This window comes from Macaca nemestrina, chromosome 8 (genome assembly GCF_043159975.1).
Source record: "Macaca nemestrina isolate mMacNem1 chromosome 8, mMacNem.hap1, whole genome shotgun sequence".
NCBI lineage: Eukaryota > Metazoa > Chordata > Mammalia > Primates > Cercopithecidae > Macaca > Macaca nemestrina.
The window spans coordinates 12273561-12298154 of NC_092132.1; the positions used below are offsets into that span (position 1 = coordinate 12273561).

At 45.6% G+C, this 24594-nt stretch overlaps 2 protein-coding genes across 9 annotated transcripts in view; one reads left to right on the forward strand and one right to left on the reverse strand.

Annotated features, from left to right (window-relative positions):
- The window catches only part of LOC105492831 (Src like adaptor), a 66193-nt gene extending 63079 nt beyond the window's left edge, over window positions 1–3114 (forward strand). For all 7 annotated transcript variants that reach the window (XM_071067806.1, XM_071067807.1, XM_071067808.1 and 4 more), the window contains one exon: window positions 1100–3114. In XM_071067806.1, the coding sequence (XP_070923907.1) occupies window positions 1100–1313 (214 nt within the window). In that variant the 3' untranslated portion in view covers window positions 1314–3114. The remainder of the gene's footprint in view (window positions 1–1099) is intronic.
- The window catches only part of LOC105492833 (thyroglobulin), a 273233-nt gene that overhangs the window by 98840 nt on the left and 149799 nt on the right, over window positions 1–24594 (reverse strand). For both annotated transcript variants that reach the window (XM_011760101.3, XM_011760100.3), the window contains 4 exons: window positions 22030–22249; window positions 20360–20453; window positions 17893–18052; window positions 9818–10020 (listed from right to left, as the gene is read on the reverse strand). In XM_011760101.3, the coding sequence (XP_011758403.2) occupies window positions 9818–10020; window positions 17893–18052; window positions 20360–20453; window positions 22030–22249 (677 nt within the window). The remainder of the gene's footprint in view (window positions 1–9817; window positions 10021–17892; window positions 18053–20359; window positions 20454–22029; window positions 22250–24594) is intronic.

Consider the following 24594-nt stretch of genomic DNA (forward strand, 5'->3'; position numbering starts at 1 on the left):
GTGTAGACCAAGGGAATCCCTGGGTGCAGGGGCAGCCTCAGGCCTCACGATGTGTGTGGCAGCTCCCCACGTTTCTGCAAACATTTACTGAGTCCTTATTCTATGCTAGCAGTATACATTCTAGCTGAAATATACCACTTTTATTTTTCTGATTGTTAGGATACTAGAAACTAACACATCCTGTGTAAATTTAATATTATTTAAAATCTACTCACAAAGCTTAAACACATCAGCAGAATCCTATAGTGACTTCTTTGTTTTTTCTAAGAGAAAAAAAAATTTCATGGATTTGTTCTGTTTATTCCATTGTCAGCCTGTGAATTTTAAAGGATATCTGTAGTTCGGGATTTGTGGGTTATCTTAATAATTCAGTATCAATCCAGACATCCCACTGGCAAATCAAAGAAAATCAGAGATCAAAAGTATGCGAGACAGGAAGAAAACTACTCTTTCTTGTAAATAACAAAAGTTAATTTTTACTAAAATTTACAGTTGGAAGTATCAGCCATCCAAGAAAAGAGCGGTTCAGATGGGTTAAGTGATTTGTACAAGATCACTTGGCCCACAAATGTAAGAACCAGAATTAAAATAATGGGTTAGAATAATTGCAGTTAGAGTAGTTAGAATAATAGGTAAGGGTAATAATTAGAATAAGTTAGGGCCAGGCACGGTGTCTCATGCCTGTAACCCCAGCACTTTGGGAAGCCAAAGTGGGCAGATCACCTGAAGTCAGGAGTTTGAGCCCAGCCTGGCCAACATGGTGAAACCCTGTCTCTACTCAAAATACAAAAAAGTAGCTGGGTGTGGTGGTGGATGCTTGTAATCCCAGCTACTCAGGAGGCTGAGGCGGGAGAATCACTTGAGACAGGGAGGCGGAGGTTGCAGTGAGCAGAGATTGCACCACTGCATTCCAGCCTGGGCAACAGAGCGAGACTCTATCTTAAAATAAATAAATAAAAATTATAATAAGTTAGAGAAATAGTCACCAGGATTTTTGTTTTTCTTTTCCTGCTGTTCTCATTTTCTTGCCCTTTATCCCCTCCTCTCTCTGTGACTCTCTTTTTTCCCTTTCTCTGCCCCCTTTTCTTCTGACCAACAGACTGCATGAGAACCCTGAGGGAACAGAGAACCCACTTGGGGTAGACGAATCCCTTTTCAGCTATGGCCTTCGAGAGAGCATAGCCTCTTACCTGTCCCTGACCAGTGAGGACAACACCTCCTTTGATCGAAAGAAGAAAAGTGTCTCCCTGATGTACAGTGGCAGCAAGAGAAAGAGCTCATTCTTCTCATCACCACCTTACTTTGAGGACTAGCCAAGAACAGACACAATGGTTCATGCCCAAAAGGAACAGAAGTTCCAACTATTGCCTGGGATCTTGCAAAAAGCAAGGTTCCCTGATCCCCGGGAACCTCACATATTTTAAAAGCCAAGAGAAGCCACACGGAGACTCAAATTCACATCTTCTCTATCCACATCGTGACCAAAGGAACCCCCCCGCCCCCCGGTGTCTGATCAGGGCTGTGGCATCACGAAACATTGGATCATGACATGTCAGGCGATGCTTGGAAAAGCCCAGCATGTATGTATGCACACATTGTGTGTGTGGGAAGGACAAAGCCACTCGCACAAGAAAGTGCACCAGGACTGTTCTCCAAGGAACTGCACCTGTCCAGATAGTACTCTGAGGTCATTGGAGAGAACTTCTGCATGGGCAAGCCTGAGAGGGAGAGGAAACAAAAGCTGTGGCCTGGCAGAAGGTCTGGGTTTGCAGATGGGTGCCCTGAATGGAACTACTTTAACCAATCCATAGGGACCTCTGGTATGATTTCCTCTCTTTTTAAAGGAACTTCGTGACACTAAACATTAGCCCAAAGGACTTCTTAGCCTTCAAATGGGAGATACCTTTGGCCTGCTCCCACACCAAAGCCATGTGGGTGGAAGTCAGATGGCCCCCCTGATTCTGCAGAGGGCCAGAAGAATGAGAGGAAGGCTGCTGGCAGGGAAATCAAGGGGACGAGCCTAGAACAGCACCAGCTTCCCTGATGTCTGCAGTCACGGCTTTGCAGCGCAGACAGAGCTTCTCTGAGATGCTGGGATTCTTGTCTGTATGAATGCATCAACTATTCATTTATTGCCTGAATAGGCATTGCATTAAGTCCTGTGTAAGGTGTCAGGCAAGCCAAAAAAAAAAAAAAGATGCATAAGTCCCAACCCCCAACAGAGGTGTTCACAGTGTAGACAGGGAAAAAAAAATGTATAAACAAATGTGTAAAAAGAGAAATCAGCTCATGGCTTAGGATGGAATTGGAGACAGGTGAGAGACACTCAGGAGCTCATTTTCCAGCTGCTCTTCAGAGTGGAAGGGCTGGCTGGATCGGGTAGGTAAGAATAGCTGGATTTTTTTTTTTTAAGAAATGGACGCAGTCTAAAGAATTAACTCACGCAGTACTTTATTCTAAGAAGGGTCTGGCATCCATATGAGGAAAAATGCTGAACTCCAGGAAAGATGGGGAGTTCAAGTGGATTAATGATGTCACGCATAATTTTAAGAGACAAGGGAGAAAACACAATGTATAGCCAGAGAAAGAGAAGCTGCCATCCAAATCCTGCTAGGAAAAGAGTGGGCTGCAGATGAATCTATGACTCATGTTTCCCGGTTTCAAAGGGATTCTGGGGAAGGAGGGGAACATGCTTGCAGTACCTCTCCCTGTCTGTCTGCTCACATAAGCATTCTGTCCATCTGAGCTCATCGTGCTAGTGGTATGTATATGTGCAGTTACACGACTTTCTGTATCATAGATTCCAGTGTGTTTATACAAGGAGACATCTGTGGTTTCCCCAACAATTCCAAAAGGCTATTTCAAAGGAACCAGCCAACGTATGAGAAATGAATGTAACACTGTGGATATTGACTTCCCGCTTAAGGCAGGTGACCCCCTGAACTCCAGATGTCTGCACAGCATCTTATGTTCTTATGTATTGTTTTCTGTTGTGAAGAATGTGATTGGAATGTTTGGGGAGCACCAGAGGGATTTCTAAATGGGAAGCATTACACTTTGCTAATCATGTATTTATTCCTGATTAAAATAAACCTAATAAATATTTAACCTTTAGCACATAGGGAGAGTTTCTGGGTTGAGGGGGATGGGTGCTTCATTCAGAAGCTCTGAGGGTTTCAAATTCTCAAATAAATGTACAACTAGAGAGAGAGGAGCAAAGATCACCCAGAGAAACCTGGTGCCAGTTAGCAGCTCAGCATCTTCTTTAGGTGTGGCCTTAAGAAAAACCAGAGTGTATGACTCTGGGGGGTGTCTCATGAAACTTGAAGATGGGTCTAAGGGATTGAAGGAAAGACCAAATTCTGAACGATTGTTATAAAAACGTCTCGCCTAGATTTTCTGCACATTACTTGTGATAGCTGTGCTATTCATTCTTCCAAGAATTTCTTTCTGCAGATATTTCTGGACACCTACTAAATAGACACTGCTCGGGGACTGGGGCTGTAGCAATGAAAACCAGATGAGGTCTCTGATATCATGGAGTTTGACATCATAAATAAACAAGATGCTTGGTAATGATGGTGAGGGCAGGCTCCAAGCAGTCACCTGGCAGGCAGGGCATCCTTCAGGTCCAGGCTTAGGAAAGGCCTCCAAGCAGAGGCAATGTTTGGGCTGAGGCCTGAAAGGTGAGCAGCAAACAGCCATGTAAAGATCTAGGAAGTGTATGGAGTCCGCAGGAATAATGGGGCAATTCCTGCAGGCAGGAGGAGCAAGACTGCATGCTGAAGGAGCTAAAAGAAGGCAGGGTGGCCAGACTGAGGGAGCTAGGGAAGCATGGAATGTGAGTAGGAGGTATCAGGAAGGTCCTGCAGGGCCCTAGAGGGTAGGGGGTGGCATAGGGTCAGTTCTAGGAGACATGAGGAGCCACTGAAAGGATCCAAGTTGGGATAAGATCATTTCACTGATATGTTTGAAAGATCATGCTGTGTGGAGGACACATTTTTAAAATTCCAGCATTGTCTATTGACACACAAAATTTGAAAATAAATGGGCAAAAAATTTTAATGCAAAATTAAAATTTTAATGCAAAAATTTTTAATGCAAAAATGAATGAAAGGAAAACCTGTGGTCCCATTTTTGAGACAAAATGGGACAAGGTGAAAATAAATTACATAATGGCAAATAGAGATGTGCAAAAGGAACAATATATTAAGAAGAAAAAAATGATTGCAACCTATGTTAATGGGATGATATAGTTTCAGAATATATTAAGCAACTGCAACAGGGACAAATAGATAAATCCATAATTTTACTTGGAGATTTTAACATACAAATCTCAGAAACTAATTCAGTAAGCAAAGATAAGTAAATACATAAATAGGTAGATAGATTTTGATAACACTGTATAACTTTTCTGCCAACAAATGGATAATGTATTAGGTCACAGAGAAAGTACTAACGAATTTCAGAGTCAGCATCTTCCAACTCATGCTCTACGATAATAAAGTAATAAAATTGGAAATCAAATTCCAAAGTGATGAATAAAAATTTAAAAATTCTAGGGATCTAAAGTCTAAAAAAAATCCTTAGGTTAAGAAGAAAATAATGCAACAAATAAAACATTATAAATAAATGACAGATTGCTACTTTTCAAAATTGCATGGCTGTAGCTGATAAAATAGTCAAAAGGTAAATTATTGCTTGAAATAAATTGATCAAGAAACAAAGAATGAAAGCAATGAGTTTAACTTTCAACTTAAGAAGCTAAAGGAACAATAGATAGCCAAAGAAACGAGAAGGTAGAAGATAATATAAGACATCAGTGAAACAGACTTCTGAAAACACAGCCATAGAGAAGATTTTAAAAAAGCAAAACATTGTTTAAGTAGACTAATGTGATAAAAATATGAACAAGCATGATCAAGAAAGGTGATGAAGAACAAAAGCAAATCAAATGCAGTTCTGCTTGTAACCATACCTGAAAAGGGATTGTGCCCCTTGCCAGCAAAGCCCTAAGATGGCAGGTGTGGTCCTCCTTCCTCTCCATCCCTTCCCTACTATCTGGAACGCCTGGCAGCCTAAACTCAACCATGCAGATGAGGAAGGCCTTAAGAAATAGCAGAGAAATATCTAGAAGAAACCAGAGCCCTGAGTGATCCAGAGACACCTGGACTGCCCACCTTGGCAGATGTTATGAGAGAGAGAGAAAGAAAAAAAAAAAAAAAAGGAACTTATTTATCCACTAAACTGCTTTAGTACTGGGTCTCCTTCTTATATCAACTGAGCATTTTGCTTCAATAGGTATAGAAATAAACCTGCCATTATTTGCAGAATAATGAGGAAACTTCATAGAAAACCCAAAGAAACCGACAGGCAAAGCATTAGACATGACAAAACAGCTCAGCAAATTGCTGAATCCACTTATTTCCTAACACTAGTATTTCCAACCTGGAAAATACAATAGAAAAGAAGACAGCATCAACAATACCAACCAGATGACGGTATGTGTGGGAACTTACCTCACAATGATTTCACAAAACTTTTATTAAAAAATGTTCAAAACTGCATGAAAGACCTAACAAGGCAAAAATACTACGTTCACGGTTACAGTGTTTACCTGATTCGTGAATGCAAGGCTTAACATCATTACAATGTAGATTTTTTTTTTCTGAAATTAATGACCAAGTCTATGTCACTCAAACTCCCAGCAAAAATATTAGAATAAAACCTCAATAAACTTATTCTAAGATATATACAGAAGCATCAAAACTCATGAATATCTTGGTGAATTCTGAATAGACAAGCATAGCATGCTCATACTATGAGATATACTGCAAAAACAATAGAGAACAGTGTTCTGAGCCCAAACCACCATCTCTCTCATCACTTTAGTGGAACTCAGCACTGTCTCTGAACCAAGTGCTGTGCTAAGTGTTAAGGAAACACTAAAAGCATGAAACTCATATAAGTTTTCAAGCACCTAGTCATAGTAGAATTGGGATGAGAGATGTTAGAAAAATAACAAGCATGTAAACTAAGGCACAGTTCCTAAGAATTGCTACATATAAGTGTTTTCACTAAGGTGAGATTCTTGCCTTCTATTTCAAGAGACGAGGAAAGGCTTGGAGGCTTCACTTCAGCTGAGTCCTGAAGGACAGCAGGAACTTTCCAGGTGGATACTGGATATGCTGAACAAAGAACAGAGACAAAAAGGCCTGGAGGAAGGCACGGCATTTCCTCAAAGGGGTGATAGTTAGTGAGCCTGGAGTGTAGGATTCATGCAGGATTCATGCAGGAATGGAGTAAAAAACAAGACCAGAAAATTTAGCTCGAGGCTGATTCCTGAGGCCAGGAGTTCACCCTGAGGAATGCACACTTGGGGCGCTGTCATAGGACAGCAAGGGAAATGTTTTCTGGGTCTGTGAATCATACCACAGAGGACATGACTTCCCTGTCTTAAGACTGTGCAGGGACAGAGCCACAGGATGCATGTTTGCAACAAGTCATCCTTCATCCTCCAACCCAGCCCCAGAACGGGTGAAATACCCTAGGACATACTTCTGTCTGGAGTTGCCTTCCCTTGGCAAGGGAAGAGGGAAGAAGGAGCTTGATTTCTTGAGTTCCTATGTTGTGCAGGACACTTTGCAAACCATCAGTCCTGACAATATCTCGAGACCTTGGGAAACAGAATTCATCACACTGATTTAATTTGATACGTGAAGAATATAAGGTGAAGTGTTTTCTCCAAGACTAGGATCTTCATGCAGGCCTATCTGATCTTAGGCTTCGGCTCTTTATCTTACACCTTGAGACCCCAGGAGAGTCCCAAATTCCTGGAGAGGCAGCATCATAGAGTGGGGAAACACAGGACTTGGCTTTAGGTTCTAGTCCTTAACACAGCTTCTTCCTTGCTGTGTGTTCTTTGGTAGGTCACTAAATCTCTCTGAACCTCAGATTTCTTATCTCTAGATTGAAAAATAAAATAAAGTCCCCATGCCAATCAGTCAAGGAGTTGGTAAGATAAGACACTGAAAGTGCTGCGGTCTCAGATGTGCTGAATGAATACAGGTTATTCATTGTCATCACAGGCTTTCCCTTGACCAATGTTTCAACAGTTCTGGCCCCAAGATTTGCAGAGAGACTTAAGATTTTATCCTAGAATAAACTGCCAACTCATATTCATTTCCCCAAACATCTGTTGATAAAGAACACATTTAAGAACTGCTAATATATTGAAGTATTTTAGTTCTCTCAATTCCAAATAATTTCACATGCATCCCAAGGACTGCTGGAAGCAGTTGTAAAAGCTGCTTCCAAATGACTAAAACAGATGGAAGGGTTTATTTTTAAATACACTGCCATTTGTTAAAGCAGATTAGTATTTGAAATTCCCCAAACACCTAAACCCTCAAAAAGAAAAATCTGCTTTCTGAGCCCATTGGAAGGTATTTTTGGCATCTCCTGGGTCCTAATGAGTGTCTGGTTTCTGAAAGGACCCTGGAGAAATCTCTCCAGGATCAATTCAATGCAGGATGGTTTGTTTTCAACACCAGGAACTGAAAGATGTTTGTGCTCAATTCTCCTGCCACTGAGATGGATCAACTTCAGAGGGACAGATTGCAGAAAATTGGAATCAAAGGACAAGACTCACAAGAAAGGGATGGAAGGGAGGGAGCTGGTGTATCCTGTGGGTCCCTGGGCCCCTGAGAGTAACAGCTGAATCCTCCCCCAGTCATCTGCTCATTGCTGCCCCCAAATAATTACAGCACATCCACGGACTCTAAGATGTGCTGTGTGGGGGTGCTCGGGGTCCCATGGAGAGCAAGGCACACCCAGCCCCTGCTCGGCTGGAGCTTGCAGTCTTGTGAGGCAGCAGCTTTGGCACTAAGAGCAATTACTTACTGTTGGAAATCCTGGTAAATGCTGCATAGGAGATGTACAGGCAGCACAAGCCATGTAAAAAGGGCTCAGCTCTAGGCTGAAAAGTCAGGAAGGCTTCTCTAAAGAAAAAGTAGGGAAGGCAAAGAGGGGGATGGGGAAAACTGTTCCATGCAAAGGAAACTGCCTGTATGGGCCAGAACAGAGCATGGACTCCAAGGAACATGAAAGGCTCCTGTGGCTGATGGAGAGAGATGCGCGGCAGGTGACACAGCTTACTGTTGGCAACGGTGACAATGCTGGTCTAGCATCAGTTGTGCCCAAACAATGATTCTTCTCCTACCCTCCTAGGATCAAGAGTTTGGATCCCTAAAAGGTCGGGCAAGGCTGAGGTGCAGTTAGTCATTCTCCATCTTTCCTTAACTTCACAGTGTCCTAATTGCTTTCTCCACCTCCAGCATTGCCCCTCTTAAATTCATCTTTTAGCCAGCTTTAAGAGAGGTTGTCCTGAAGGGCAGCTGTAAGCACGTTTCCTTCCTGCTTAAAGGCCTTCTGATGGCACACCCATGTTCACAGCAGCACTGTTCACAATAGGCAAAAGGTAGAACTCAAATGTCCATCAACAGATGAGTAGATAAACAAAATGTGGTCCCTCTGCACAATGGAATATTATGCAGCCATAAAAAGGAGAGAAATCCTGACAATATGGATGGACCTTAAAGACATTATGCTAAGTGAAATAAGCCAGATACATAAGGACAAATCTTACATGATTACACTAATATGAGGCACCTACTACAGGCAAGTGGATAGAGATAGAAAGTAGAGTAGAGGTTACCAGGGGCTGAGAGAATGAGGAGATGTGGGCGTTAATGGATACAGAGGTTCTCTTCTGGCAATAGTAGTAATGGTTGCACAAGATTGAGAATGTACTTAATCCCAATGAACGGAACACTTAAAGTGGTTAAAATCATAAAATAAAATAAAACAAACAAGCAAACAAATAAATAATCAAAACCACTCCGATGGCTCCCCATGGACTCAGGATAAAACCCAAGTTGTTCAGGGCGGTCTGGCTCCTCTCTGCCTCCACACTGCTACCCCACCAGGGCTCTGTCCTCCAAGCTTTCCCTGTTGCCAGGACTTTGTCTCTAAGTAAATGCCTACCCAGCATTCAGTATTTGGCTCAGACACTCCCCTCAAGGGATGTGCTGATCCAAACTCCCTCCTTCCCTTATGCTTGGTTGGGGCCTTCTCTTTGGGCTGCCCTAAGATCGTCTTGTAAATATCTACTTTAAGCATTCGTCCCTCAACCCCCAGTAATGACAAGCTTCCTAAGAACTGGGCTATGTATAATTTTTCATGGCATTTCCAGATGCACAGCACATCTGGCACAAATTGGATGTGCCATAAAATTAGAAACTAATCAATGACAGATCAATAAATGTCAGGGCGTATGCAGTGGCCAACCAGGTTATTTTTTCCATTATAATTATTGTCATCATCAACATCATTGTATCATCACCATCATCATCATCATTACCACCATCATCTTCCTCCTCATCACCATCATCCTCATCCTCACGTAGCCGGCACTTCACACCATTCAGTAGAATTGCAAGCAGTGAGTTCTCTTCTTTGCCATCATTTATTGACAAGAGAGATAATAGATGGTTCAGATCACTAAATCCTAATGAACCACTCTCAGGAAATAGAAACACTTTACCATCTAAAATTTTTAGCACTTCAGACATGAGTGGGAAAAAGTTAGCATTGTGGAATCACACATACATGGAAAACTCCAAGCAGGATCCACACTCAGGACAAAGGACAAAGGAAACCCAAGCAATTGAAACCAGTTAGACTTTTGAAGCACAGGCGAACCACCTCCCCCAGCCATAACTACAGTAAGACTGAAGGTGGAACACACACCACTTACCATCAGCACAGCTCTCCGGAAAAGTTGGGAGTTGGTGGCCCTGGCCATGAGAAGGTGGATGCTGGCCACATCAGCCCCAGCACGGTCTGCTGCCAGGGACACACGCCGAGGGTCCCCGCCAAATCCTCGGATGTGGGTCTGCACCCAGGTCAGAGCCGCCACCTGGTCCAGCAGCCCCCAGTTGCCACTCACCTCTCCGGACCCTTCAGAAAAGAGGAAAGCCTTTTATCCTTTGTGACTTTGCAAACTTGGATTTGAAAATCATGGTGCTGTCTAGGGCAGGAACATACGTGGCCCCTCCAGGGGCTCTGGGCTCTTGTCCTCACAGGTCGGGACTGCGGGTTCCAAATACAGTGAGGAACAGTGGAGGAGCATGGGCCTTGAGACCAGACACACATAGGCCTGAATGCTAGCCAGCTAGGAGACCATGTTTTTGTACCTCTCCTTTGCCAGCTAGGAGACCTTGATCATGTCCTTATAACTCTCTGAGCCACAGCTTCCCTGTCATTAGCTGAGGGGACTTGCTCAGATTAGAGGCAGCACATCTTCAGGTCCACCACTAGCTTGGCCAATCAGTGGGAAGGAGGTGAACTCTCTGCCCCATGTCTTTGACTATTGCAGGTGGCTGTCCCCGACAATGGCCAGGCCAGGCTGGGGCTCTGGATCCCACCCATCCCGTCACCTCATCATCTGAAGCCTTTATTAGCATGCAACTGAATTGATCTCTTTCCTTTTTCATAGAATCCAATTAACATTTGCTGAAAACTCAGCACTATTTTTTTTTTAATAAAATGATCTAGATACAAACAAGTATAGCAAAAATATGCTCTTCTCCTTAGGCTTTTGAGACACTACATACACTTCTGGTTGTCTTCTGAATTCAGTAGATCCTTGTCAAACTACTCCACTAACTTGTCCTCTTTATCAGACCTTGAAACACCAGATCTCATTCTCGTCTCATCTGAGGTTCCCATTCTTCCTTTCTGACTTTGCAGTAAGGAACCTCATCAAGTTCCATGGCTTTCATTACCACCTACATGTTGGTGACAGTCCTGTGTGTGTCAGCAGCCCAGCCCGCTCCCTGAGCTCCAGACTCCTCATGTTTCTCCATGAGGCACCATAGTTATGATTCACAGGATTCAGCATCCAGCAAGAAACTACTGATAAGACCCATATTCCCAAATAGGAAAAAAGAAAAGAAAAAACAGAAAAATCTTGCATCCTGATTCCCCAGTCTAGTAATCACAAAGTTGAAGAGAACACCACGGTCTCACCATGGAGCCACAGCAGCCGGCTGCAGTCCCAGCTGCACCATTGATAGCCTTGAGGGGCCCTAGACAAGTTCATGTTTGTGTGCTTTGATTTTCCCCATCTGTAAAACGGGGGTGATAATAGCACTTCCTCAAATATTAACTAATTGACTAAATTAGTTAATATTTGTAAGGAGAACAGAATAGTGCTTGTCATAAACCACTATGGAAGATTAATTTTTCATAAGATAGAACAGGTTTAGGTTCTAACATTATGTCGCTGATGCTCTTAGCAGAGTGTCCTTGTCTCCAGCCTGCCTGAGCACTCCACTTAGCTCAGAGTGCATAATGATACAAATTATTCTTCCAGCTGTGGAAATGTTCAGAAGTTCTTCAAATGCATTTTGTGTTCTGGGACTGGTGAAGCCATTGGTAGAACATGATCCTCATTGTGAACTTTCTGGATTGCTCTTATGATCCATTTGTTAGGATGAATGTGTTTGTTTCCTCTAAGGTCTCAGGCAGCCCGGGAAAGCAGGGCTCCAACTGAGTCAGATCAGGTCCTGCAAATCTGGAAAGTGACATCCACAGCCTGTATTCCAGGCATAAGGAGGAGAGAAAATGTTCCTGACTCTCCCTTCCCATGTATTAGCTTTTTTCCACTATATGATAAGGGCCAATGTTGACTGCTGGGGTCTAGACTTCTGAGAGGTCACAGGTGAACATGTGTTCAAGGGGCCACTCATCCAACAAATATGAACTAGGCTTCAGCTGGTATCAGGCACTATGCTGGGTACGGCAGAAAGCAAGAGAGATCCTACCTAGCCCTAGGGACCACACAACCTCAGAGACAAACGCAGAAGGCAATTACCAAACAATTACAGTCCAATATGTCTGGTCCAATCTTTTCCTTTACTGGTGAAAAAACCGAAACTTTAGAGGGAATGAGCTTGTTTAGATGGAAGAAGTGAATCTGAGATCAAGTTGGGACTCAAATCCTCATTCACAATCAGAATTCTGTCCTAACATTCAACCCAATTCAATAAATGTTTGTTGAAAAATCCATGATGTGCATTAAAAAGTTTCAGTGCTTTATTTCTGAAATTTCTCTATTCAAAAAGCCTTTATACCTCCCTCATTCCTACTGCATCAAGTGCAAACTTCTTCCTGGCTTTCCTTAGTCTGGGTCCCCATCACTGCCCAGGGGCCGCCCCCTCTGCTGCAGTCTGTGTGTCTCATCCCCAGTTCTCATCCTGAGGTCCCACCTCACTCAGTCATGCCACAGGCACACTCTGTGCCCCATCTGATGTGCTTCGAGGCTCAGGCCCAGGGGCAAGACACCAGAGGACCGGTCTCAGCTGCCCACAGGGAGAACTGACCTGAATGGAAGCCCTCCTGGCCTGCGCTAACACTATTCTCCACCCACTGCCACCTGCCCTGGTCTGCCCCATACTTCCTGGCTCCTACTTCTCTGCTCAGAGCACCCAGCAAGCATTCACCTGCTCCCTCATTGTTGAATTAGCTCTTGTTTGCTCATTTGATCTCTTCAATGACCTGACGGAAGCCCCTTAGCACCGTTCTATGCTTGCCCTGGTCTTGCCAGAGAACATCAACAAGAGGCAGTGTAGTGTAGCGGCCATGAAGCCAGACCAGCTGGCTGCAGTCCCAGCTCCACCATGTACAGCCTTGAGGGGCCCTGGACAAGTTAATGTTTGTGTGCTTCGATTTTCTCCATCTGTAAAATGGGGATGATAATAGCACTTCCTCATAAGGTTGAGTAAATTAGTTAATACTTGTAACGGGAACAGAACAGTGCTTGTCATAAAGCACCATAGAAGACTAATTTTTAATAAAATAGAACAAGTTTAGGTTCTAACATGTTGCTGATGCTCTTAGCAGTGTGTCCTTGTCTCCAGCCTGCCTGTGAGGGGGCACCTGCTGAGGGAGCATTCTGAGTCGTTTTGGGTAGAGAGGAGAGCAGACCTGCTCAGTAGGCCTCCGAGTGTCCCAGAAATGATGAAGTCATGGCGTGTGTGGTTACCGTTGGCAGCCGGACCTTCTGTCTGGTGTCTTGGCCAAAGCACATTTCCTCTGCTCCCACATCCTGCAGAGCCCATAGGCCCCTTGTCCAGCCTCTCCTCCTGTGTCCCAGACGCCACCGCCCCAGTTCCCTTCACTGCATTGCTTTGCCAGACAGAGAGAAACAATGACTTTGTGCCAGATGCCCCCTGGGGTCTGTCCTGCTGCAGGGTCCAGGCTTGGGGAAATGGCCTCCCTTCACCCAGCAACTGCTTCCTTTCCAACTGCTCATATCCATAGGAACCAAGACTCCCTTTAAACACTGGGCTGGGTTTGCCTTTTTTCATCAGAGAGCATGCGTTTGTCTAGTGGGCCTCAGGACTGGCACAAGCTTCTGCTTTCATTTTCCTCTGGTCTCTTTCACAAAGTACCTCTGGAGCCTCGGGCTTTCAGGGACCGTTTTCACTCTGGAGTACAGCAACAGATGCCGCACACGTTTATCAAACGAGATGATACTAATGAGGGGCTGCTCAGCCTGGCTCTGTGAGTGACAGGGCTGCCTCTGCTGAGATCAGGAGGCAGTTCTGTGCCAGCCACTGGCCAGATACTGGGCCAGGAAATGATAAAAACAACCCTGCCTTGGAAGAGCCCCTGTCTAGGGAAGAAGCGGGGAATGAACATGGGTGAGTCCTGGTGCTTGTCTTCACACACTTCATCTCATGTGAGACGCCCTGCAAGGCTTAGCATCTTCCACTCACAGACAGGCAGCCTGCACTGGGATGGGGAAGGAAGGACCTGCTCAGAGTTTTGGCACCATGGAGCCACAGAGCAGCTCTCAGACCCCATCCCGCTCAGATGCAAAGCCACATTCCCTGCAGAATCCTAGGCTGAGGCTGACATGCAAAGTAACCAGCTCTTTGCAAACCTATCTTCTGAACTGCAATTTTCAATGACTTAAACTGGAAAAAGAGAGAGATGAAGAGGTGGAGTACAGGAAAGTTGGAGTGCAACAAAATGATCCTGTTGGACCTTGTAACAGTGGATCCAGGACATCAGGCAGTCCACAAATCCTAGAGAGCGTCCAACACACAGGACAAACCCCAAGGTAAACTGTGGACTTGAGTAAATCATAACACACCACCATCGGCTCGTCAAGTATAACACATGTGCCCAATCAAAGCATCTTATGAATAGTAGGGGAAGAAGGAGGGGGAGAAGGGAGTGTATGGGAACTCTCTGTCCTTTCCGCTCAACTTTTCTATAAACTTAAAACAGCTCTAAATAATAAAATCTATTATTTAAAAAATATGGGCCGGGCATGGTGGCTCAAGCCTGTAATCCCAGCACTTTGGGAGGCCAAGACGGGTGGATCACGAGGTCAGGAGATCGAGACCATCCTGGCTAACATGGTGAAACCCCGTCTCTACTAAAAAGTACAAAAAACTAGCCGGGCGAGGTGGCAGGCGCCTGTAGTCCCAGCTACTCGGGAGGCTGAGGCAGGAGAATGGCGTAAACCCGGGAGGCGGAGCTTGCAGTGAGCTGAGATCTGGCGACTGCATTCCAGCCTGGGCGACAGAGCAAGACTCTGCCTCAAAAAAAAAAAAAAAAATATATATATATATATATATATATGAAAGAGGGAACGGTTGCACCAGTGTCACAGGCTTATTGGGGGATTAACTGGAATGAAGGACTGGCCCCTTTGGGCTTCAGGAGATGAGCACATGCTTCCTGTTGGCCTCTGCAGGGTCAGGCTCAGTCCTGTCTCTGAGCTCGCCTGAGGCAGGCGGGAGATGGCTCCTCCATAGCAGGAAGCTTGAATCTGCATCACGGCACTGTTGCTGCTGCTCTGCCCTGCCCCTATCTCTGTGCCTCAGTTTCCTGATTGATTTGATGAGGATGTGAACATCTTTGCTCCCCTCTCAGAGCCGAAGAGCAGGGAGGCGCAATGTGAGAGACTGGGAAGCTTGGGAACATGGGACACACGAGGCAGACTAGGAAGGAAGGCAAAGAAAATGGCCCGTGTCTCTCTAGTAGAATAATTTATAATCCTGTGGGTCTATACCCAGTAATGGGATTGCTGGGTCAAATGGTATTTCTGGTTCTAGATTTTTGAGGAATCACCAAATCATTCTCCGATAAAGACACATGCACATGTATGTTTATTGCAGCACTATTACAATAGCAAAGACTTGGAACCAACCCAAACAACCCTCACTCATAGACTGGATAAAGAAAATGTGGCACATATACACCGTGGAATACTATGCAGCCATAAAAAAGAATGAGATCATATCCTTTGCAGGGACATAGATGCAGATGGAAGCCATCATTCTCAGCAAACTAACACAGGAACAGAAAATCAACCACCACATGTTCTCATTCATAAGTGGGAGTTGAACAATGAGAACATATAGAAACAGGAGCAGAAACAACACACACCCGGGCCTGTTGAGGGGTGGGGGTCAAGGGGAAGGAGAGCATCAGGACAAATACCTAATGCATGTGGGGCTTAAAACCTAGATGACAGGTTAATAGGTGTGGCAAACCACCATGGCACATGTATACCTATGCAACAAACCTGCATGTTCTGCACATATATCCCAGAACTTAAAGTAAAATTTAAAAAAAAAGAAGAAAGAAAGAAAATGGCCTGTGGCTAAATGAATGCGAAAGACAGACCCTGTTCAGCACAGCTGAAGAACGGAATCAAAAGGGCATGTCCAGCCATCTGAGGGAGCCCCCTGCACTACAGTATTTCTTGCTGTTCCACCAACAGAGTTTAAGGCACAGGATGCCACTTGTGACTGTGGCGATAATGTTTCTCAGCCTCACTGAGCTCCGCTGACCCATCTGTGAAATGGCCGCTCCCTGCCAGCCTCAGAGATCTCCTGTGAGAAGTAGATGAGGTAATCCAGGAGAAATATCTGGTGAAGACAGACACACTCCATAAGTGTAACTTTCCTTCTCTCTTGCTGATGGTTTTTCCCCTGAGCAAAATCAACAGGCAGGCTTGGTGCACATCAGGAATGAGTGGGGTTGGGTGTTCTGGAAGCTTCCGTTGCTTCCCCAAAGGCTGCCCCTGCCGGCAGCCAAAATGAGTTTGCTTCTGCAGAAGCACATGAATTCTCAACAAGATTACACTCTGTGAAATCATAATCCCCCGCCCACTGAGGGACAGATGACATATGGAAACTCTCTTCTGTCTAGAAATGCTCTAAGCCAACAAGACAGCCATGTCTGAAAAAAGCTCCCCAGGCCCAGGCTCCTTGGGGTGAGTCCTGATGTCACCACATCTAGAGGAAGGGGCTACCAATGGCACAAATTATGGTCAGTCTTGTGTTCACACAGAGGAAAGCAAACCCAGGCAAAGAGATTTCCCTCTTCAAAGAGGAAAATAAACTCACCTGTGAATAATTCTTGAAGCACTTTCCAAAGAGCTTCCATAAAACCCCAGTCACCATATTCACTTCTCACCACTACATATACGTGAAAGAGGATGGGAATAATTTTCCTCTTTTTACCACCGAGAAAACTGGGATTTGGAAAGGCCAAATGAGGGACTCAGAGTCTCTCAGAGCCAGGAAAGGGGAAGCTCTGTCTGTCCTTGGATTCCCAACTGATCCTGCTCCCCATCAAAAAAATTTTAAATCTGTTTTTCATTCTCATCTACATTGACATCTGGTTGCATTTGCCTTAACTCATTGCCCATTTCATATGTCTAGAATCTTCTTAGCAGCACCCAAGGTCTCACGCCATGTGGTCATCCAGGTTTCTGCTCATGCTGGACGCCGACTCCACACATTCACACACATTCTAGTCCATCTGGTCATTCTGACCACTTTATCTTCCATTCGCCCACCCATACTTAGCATGTAGGACATCTCAGATCTTAAATGAGACCCTTGGGAAACAGAGATGAAGCAGTCACTATCCTCGAAGATGTGCAAAACTCAAGTCTCTGAAAACCTTTTACATGTATTACTTCATTTAAGCCTTGTCATAACTTTAGAAGTCAGGTAAATATTATCCCCATTTTACCAAGGACAAGACTGAGACTGGGTGAAAGAAAAGGTTTTGTCCAAGGGTCCACAGCCAGAGGTGGCCCTGGGCTCTTCAGATTCCAAGGCCAGTGAGTCTGCCCCAACCACTGCAGCTGACACATTCCCTGCTGCAGGTGGTAGCTGGAGGAAAAGACATGGATGAAGGATATTTGGGTTGGTCCAGGGCTCACTTCAGCCCTAGTAGTCAGTGGGAAAGATGGAGGCCATAGACGGGGTGATCAACAGGTTTGTGATAGGGGATAGTCCATTGTTCACAAGTGAGGCCAGTATTAAAAGGAGGTGAGAATCTCCTTATTGATACAGCCGTGATTCCAAATCAGATGGCTTCTCTGTGGGCAGAAGAGCTATATAACTCATCCCCTAGGGTTGCTCAGGGCAAGTCAATTCCTGGCCCTGCTGTTCCCTGACTGTATAATTTTAAGCCAGTTTCTAATCTTCTTGGGCCTCATTTTCCTCTTTAAACTACACACTCACACATACACACACATCACAACTTAAGACCTATAATGGACTTGGAGCAGTGCGGCTCAGACATGTAGTAAGTTATCAATAAATGGCAACGATTATCCTTGTCTATGGGAGTCAGTATCCCTGGAGGGTCTCCTGAATGTGCTAACATTTCCACTGTGTGCCTAGTTTGGCTGGAGGAGGAGCAGGGGCAGTGAGGGGATGGGTCTTGGCGAAAAAGGGGCTGAGCCTTGGCTCAGGGGGTCAGCAGCTCCCACCAGAGGCAGCAACTCACCAGAACTCAGGAAGCCGAAGACACCCACTCGGTAGCTGGCAGTGACCACGATGAGGTTCCCAACAGCAGCCAGGAAGGAGCCGTCGATAGCCGGCCATCCTTCACTCCCCTCCCTGTCCATGGTGTTGTGGAAGAACACCAGCACGGATGCATTTGGGGCCTGTGGGAATTGGAGAAACATGAGGCTAGAGCGTGGAGAAGGCACCTTTCCCATGCTTGGAGCCTGATTCTTGGTTGACACAGGACTCCTCTGGCCAACTCTGTGACATACTTAGCCCCATGCAGTAGACGGAGCTGTGTCCCTCCAAATTTACACATTGAAGTCCTAACCCCCAAGACCTCAGCAGTTGACTGTATTTGGAGATAGTGCCTAATGTGGTAATTAAGGTAAAACGAAATCATATTTGTGAATCCTAATCCAATAGGACCAGTGTCCTTATAAGAAGAGGGGGGATCAGGACACAGGTACAGAGGGAAGGCCACAAAAAGACACAAGGAAGAGAAGAGGAACATCTAAAAGCCAAGGAGAGGAGCTTCTGAAGGAACCAGTCCTGCAACACTCTGATCTTGGACTTCTGTCTCTAGAATTTTGAGAAAAATCTCTCTGCTGTTTAAGTCACGCAGCTTGCAGTGCTTTGCTATAGCAGCCTGAGTAAACTACTAAATCCCATTCATAGAGAAGGAAACTGAAGGTCACAAAAGGTGAGGACACTTCTCCCACATTGCAGAGTGAGCAGGTGTCAGGGATGGCAGCTCCCTGCAGACCTGGAGCCCATCTCATGGTACCACACAGCCTTCCAGCTCCCAGTTCTGGCCCACGGCTTATTCCAGAAAAGCATTCTGGGTCCTTGGCATCCCTTGGGTGCTCTGTGACTGGACCCATCTTGGTAACACAGAGCTAGAGTTTAGTACGCACTTACTAAGAGCCAGGCACTGTGCCGGGTGTTTACAATGAGGCCTCACATAGTTCCATGAAGTTGGCAGATTCTTATTATCCACATTTTACAGATGAAGAGGCAGAGGCTTCGACATGTTAAATGGCTTGCCTGAGATCACACAGCTAGGAGGTAGCAGAGCTGAAGGTTTGGAAGTAGGCTGACCCTATTACATTAGAATCGTGTGTCTGAGCTGGGGATCTGAGGCCCCACTTCAGGCCATGGGATATGCAGGCACCCGGTAACTCATGCTCCATCCAAGGTCCTGCGTCCTTGTGACATCACCACTCCACGTATGATGGTCTCAGACAGACACACAGATGTTTCTACAAAGAGGTCCCCTCACAAGAGCAAACACTGCCTGGGGATCTGCCCCCATAAGTGCTGTGCTAAAGGCTCTCGCCTAGAGTGTATCATTTGATCTTCCACCCAAGGAGGTAGAATCTATGGTGAACATAAGCACCCCACTCTACAGCTGTGAAAGCAGAGGTGCAGAGCAGTGGAGTCACTCATTGAAATGCCTTACAGAGAGGAAGGGGCTGACCTGGAGTCTCTTCCTCTGTGACATTCCAGCTCAGATGTCACCACTTGCTGGTTGTGGATTCTTCAAATATGAGGTCTTTTTAAATGCCACAGAGAAAGACCAGCTTGAGTGGTCTTGAGTTCATTTGTCCTCTTCTGTGGGACAGATCAGTGAAGGGGCCCTGTATCCCCTCCTAAAAGTACCCTGACTCATCTTTATTGGGTAGCTCACCAACAAGGGAAAAGGCCATTTGGCTTGTGGCTGCGAGGCAAGGGCAAGGCACAGAAGGAAGGGGCAGTCCTCAGCTCCTGCCTCAATGACAGCCACAGGAAGTGTCCAGGAGGCTGGCCCCTCCTGCGCAGGGCCTGTCACCTGGAGACCAGGTACCGCCCATCTGGACTGAGGCATCACTGCTCCTCCCCCAAGGTCAGGATGGAATCCGAACAGCCCAAGGCAGAAAAAGCCAAACTCTCTGTTACTGGGAAATGCCCTAAGGAGAAAGAGCACTGGCTCTGGAACACAGCGACAGGGATGAGCCTCCACTCTGCCCAGCTGAATATGCTTATGTGACTCACTTAGCCTCTCTTAGCCCCAGGTCTGCACCTTTAAGATAAGGGTAAATATATCACGCTACATTTTTCTGTCGATCAGTTGACTGATTGATCGATCTATTAATCTATCTGTCCTCCTAGAGTGGATGTGAAGACCAATAAAATCACAGATATAAAAGTGCTCTTTAAACTGCAAACAACTTCCACAATCTTCTTCCTGACACTGTGAAAAAAACACACACTCATGGTCACCACTCACTTGTTCTAGCCATGAGCTCTGAGGACCAACTGACCAAGTCCACACATCACTCACTAGCTGAGTGACCTTAGGCAAATCAGCTAACCTCAGCTCAGCAGGCCACAGAGGAGGAGACCGGACTCTGCTGGTCACAGTGGGGACATTGGATTTCTAATGGGACAGTCTTCAGGGCAACCATAGCAAGTGCTTCTGAACTCACCACATTCTGAGGGATGAACACGTTGAGATACAAACAGTCTTCACTGACTCCAGGAGACGTGGATGTTCGGGTGGCTGGCTGCCAGCAGCTGGCCCTGCAGATACAGACTGGGTGACTTCCAAGACATGCTCCATCACCGCCCTCCCCACCCGCCACCATGATCAGAGCCCACTACCCCATTCCAAAGCCTGGATCCCACCAGCTCTGCAGAAATTAGGCAGCTTCAGGAAATGGGAGTGGCAGTGAATGGAAGGAATGACAGAGTGCCCACCACTCTCTGGCCACTGGCCTGTGGAAGAACATTCCCCAGAGACAATGCATCAATTTAGAGAAGGCTGCTGATGCAACAGCTTGAGATAGAGAAGATGATGATGAAAACCACTCAGGACCTTGGCCCTTCTTTGCTCCAAGAGTGCAGACTCTCTTCTGGAGGGGGTGACCTACCTGCTTTCTACACCAGTACAGAGTCCTACAGTGCCAGTTTGAGCATCTCCCAGTATAAGAGCTGAGACTACAGCTGTGATCATGTCTAATGGCAGCACAATGGTCATCTGCCCAATGAGTGACTTGGCTCATCACTCAATCCTCACTAGCCCTGGACTACAATGACCCAAGCTCTCAACTACTCTCCACTCAAAACCTATGTGACTCTATCACTTCATCTGTCAAATGGGTACATCCTAACATGGTAAGGCACTTTAATTCATGCATATTTGTTATTTTTGCTTCCCAGCAGTGGAGCAGATGGAAATCCATGCCTTTCCACTCCCACAGCCACCATCCTAGCTGAAGTCCTTATCATCCTTTTCCTGGAGTACTTCAAGAGCCTCCTAGCTCATCACTCTATCTGGTAATGGGCCCATGGACCTGCTCAGCAGCCAGCCATGGTGGTAGTGGGTATGGGGGGTATAGCTGCCTGAGGATAGAGCCATGGGGTACCTGTTGGGAAGGAGATTCAGGTGGGAAGGAGAAGAGCAGCAGTAATAAGTGCTGTTTTCACAGGTACTCTGAGTATGCTTTAATTAGAAAAAAATCATAATATTGTTCTTCAATATGCTTGCTATTTAAAGTGATATACACATGGAAAAGAGGAAAATGAAATTTTCGATGAGGAAAGGATATGGGTGCTTTAAAAAAAACTTGCAATTTTGTTCCTAGTGGGAAAATTTTCATTAGCTCATTTACTTTTCCTTCAATGCTATGTCTCCCAGCTTCATTAAGATCAGATGTGGCCAGGAAGCAGAGCTTGGCCACCGCAATACCAGTGCAAGTGATGTGTGAACCCTACTTCCAAGCTTATTCCATGGGAACTTCTCCTGTCAATTCTTTCACAGCCTCTCTTCCTGGATCAATATCTGGGGGACCTTGGAAGATTCATGCTGAAGAAGTCAGAGCCTCCATCAGCCTGGGTCCCTGAATCACTGCATGGAGCAGCGCATACAGGCCCCTCCATCACCAGATGGGCTTTACATGAGCAAAACAGTGTTAAGTCACTGATACGAGGAGTTTATCTGTCACAGCACTTAATGATACCTTAGCTAATATATTCCATCCTCCATACATTGCTTTATCCACAATGCACTGCTCTGCTACTGAGTCCCAGTTAGATAGATTAGAATGGAGAAGATTTCTCTGAGTATTTACCAAGATGTGCTCCACTCAACCCATACCTTGGCTTGCTGGCATCCCAGGAGCCTGTCCAGTTCAAGGGCTCTGGTGCCCGGAAGCGCCTCTCTGCCAGGGGCGGGGCAGCATATGGAACTCCAAGGAACTGGTCCACTTGCTTCCATGAGGTGCCCACCTGAATGGCCTGGGACCTGCCCAGCAGGCGGCCATGGGTGACAATGAGCACAGAAGGTACAGATGCCTCATAGCTGAGCAGAGAGATTCCTATTGGGAAAGAGAAAGGGGTGAGGAAGGGGAGAGGCCTCAGTGAGTGCTCTCTCCACTGGCATTCTGAATGTGCTTTCAGCAAAAGAAAAATCACTGCTTTTTGTACCTTGAAAATGTCAGCCATTTATTCAGACCCCTACAGCTTAAATCCAGTCAGGTTTTCAATGTAAATAAACAAACAAAAAATTGGCAAAGATAGCTGATCTTTATTAGGTACCGAAATGCACAGTATGCAGTGCTAATCCCTTCTATACATGGGTCCAGGTCCAGCACCCCTTACCAGCACCCTGGGGCCTTTTGAAAGAACAGAGAAGCAAACAGCACCCAATCCCCTAGGGAGGCCTGGAGTGTGGCCCCACCTTTAAACACAGCCATCATTTTTGTGGTGAGATGTGTGGGTTACTCATCCTGAGAGAGATGAGTAAAGAATAGAATTTCTTCAGCCACCCCGTGTCAGATTTTGCCGCCAAATGAGTTAGCTGCAAACTTATCAAAAAAAAAAGAAAAAAAAAAAACACTTTTAGGACTTTTGGATTTCAGAATTGCAGCGTAGGGCTCGCAGGCCCACATTTACATTTCATTAGTGAGGGAATAGATGTAGAGGTGGAGGCCTAGGGCCTGCTAGGATCACAGATGATATAGGGTGATGTAGGATTCAAAGCCATACCTTTCTCAACCCCAGCTCTGACCACACCCCATGCGCAAAAGGTTGGGACCAGTTCAGAGCTTTGCCTCTCTCTGCGTCATGGGTGACCTGGGTGCCCAGCCTGCGAGGCCATCCCGCCCATTTTTTCATGTCCAAATCCCTCCTTGTCCACAAGGCCAACACTGGTGCCACCTGCCATGCTTCCCACCCCGCTCCGTGCAACACTAATCGCCAGCGACATTCATCGGTTTTTCTGTAGCCCTATCTGGTTTCCTTGATGACATTTTCTTTCATTCATTGGTTGATCCGGTAAACTTTTGTTGGGCCCAGGCTCAGTGCCAAGTACTGTTTTCAGGAACTTAAGACAGGCCTGTCTGATGCCACACAGGACTCAAAGCCTTGCACAAAGGAAGAGATGAACACTCATGGAGAGATACTTCAAGTGTGTGTGAGAAGTCTCTTATTTCTGACACGTAGATTTGGTCTGCTCAATTCCACTCTCGGCTGATTGAAAGACAAAACCTTTTTGCTTTCTCTGCAGCTCCTTCTATAAAAATATGTATCTATTGCAGTGGTGACTAAACAAGACAGTGCAGAGAGGAGGCAGACAGACCTGCAGACAGACCAAGAGGTGGACAGGCAGACAGAAGTCCATCTACTCTGCAGGAGCTTTGTATCACATAGAGATTCTTAACTGGAAGTAATTTTGCCCACAGGGGACATTTGACGACATCTGGAGACAGTTTTGGCTGTCACAGGGGTCAGGGAGAGATGCCACTGACATCTGGTGGGAGAGGCCAGGGCTGTTGTTACACATCCTACAGTAGGCAGGACAACTACTGCTCCCACACATATACAACAAAGAATGCTTCAGCCCCAAATGTCAGCGGGTTCTGAGGTTGAGAAGCCTGGGTATCATGTCTGTCCTTGACTTCCAGGTCGCTGAGTGTCACCATGGTGAATTGGTTAAGGAGTCAAGCAGATCTGGGTTTTATGCTTATGGAACAGCTAGTTATTGGAAAAATTTTACAGTCTTTCTGCCTATGAAATGGGAACAACAGTGTCTCCTACAACACAACAATGTCAGGAATAAATAATAATACCTGTAATGTTCCAAGCCCAGTGCCTGAAAAATGGCAGAAATCCAACACATAAGTAAATGAATGAATGAATGAGTGGAAGGAAAAAAGGAAGGAATTGGTGGGGGTGGGGGGACATAGGGAGAGAAAAAAAGAGAAAGAAGAAAAAAAGAGCAAATGAAGCCTTCTCTGTTGCAGAAACATTGGAATATGAGTTAGAACTCAAAATGGAAACTTGGGCTGGAAAGGAACAGTTGCTGTTTTTTAATCTGACTTTAATCACAAATCAAGGCTGATGTTACTCCCACAGTTCCTCCTCGCAAAACTTCCTGTCACAATCATAAATCAAGGGGTCTTGGGCAAGCACTCAGGACTGTGGCTGCTGAAGTGCTGGAACCTCATTCTACTATGCAGCAAACAACCACATTTTATGTACGTGGCATCATCCACAGGCGGGAGCAAAGCCAGAACAAATATAAAGGCTGAAGAATTTCCGGGGAATGCAGGCCTGCTTTCCCATGGCAGTGGTATTCAGTCTTCCCTTCAGAGGCTGCCCAGTGAAGCTCCAACTCAATGAGATCAAACATGGGGAAAATGTTAGATGTGAGGTTATCTCT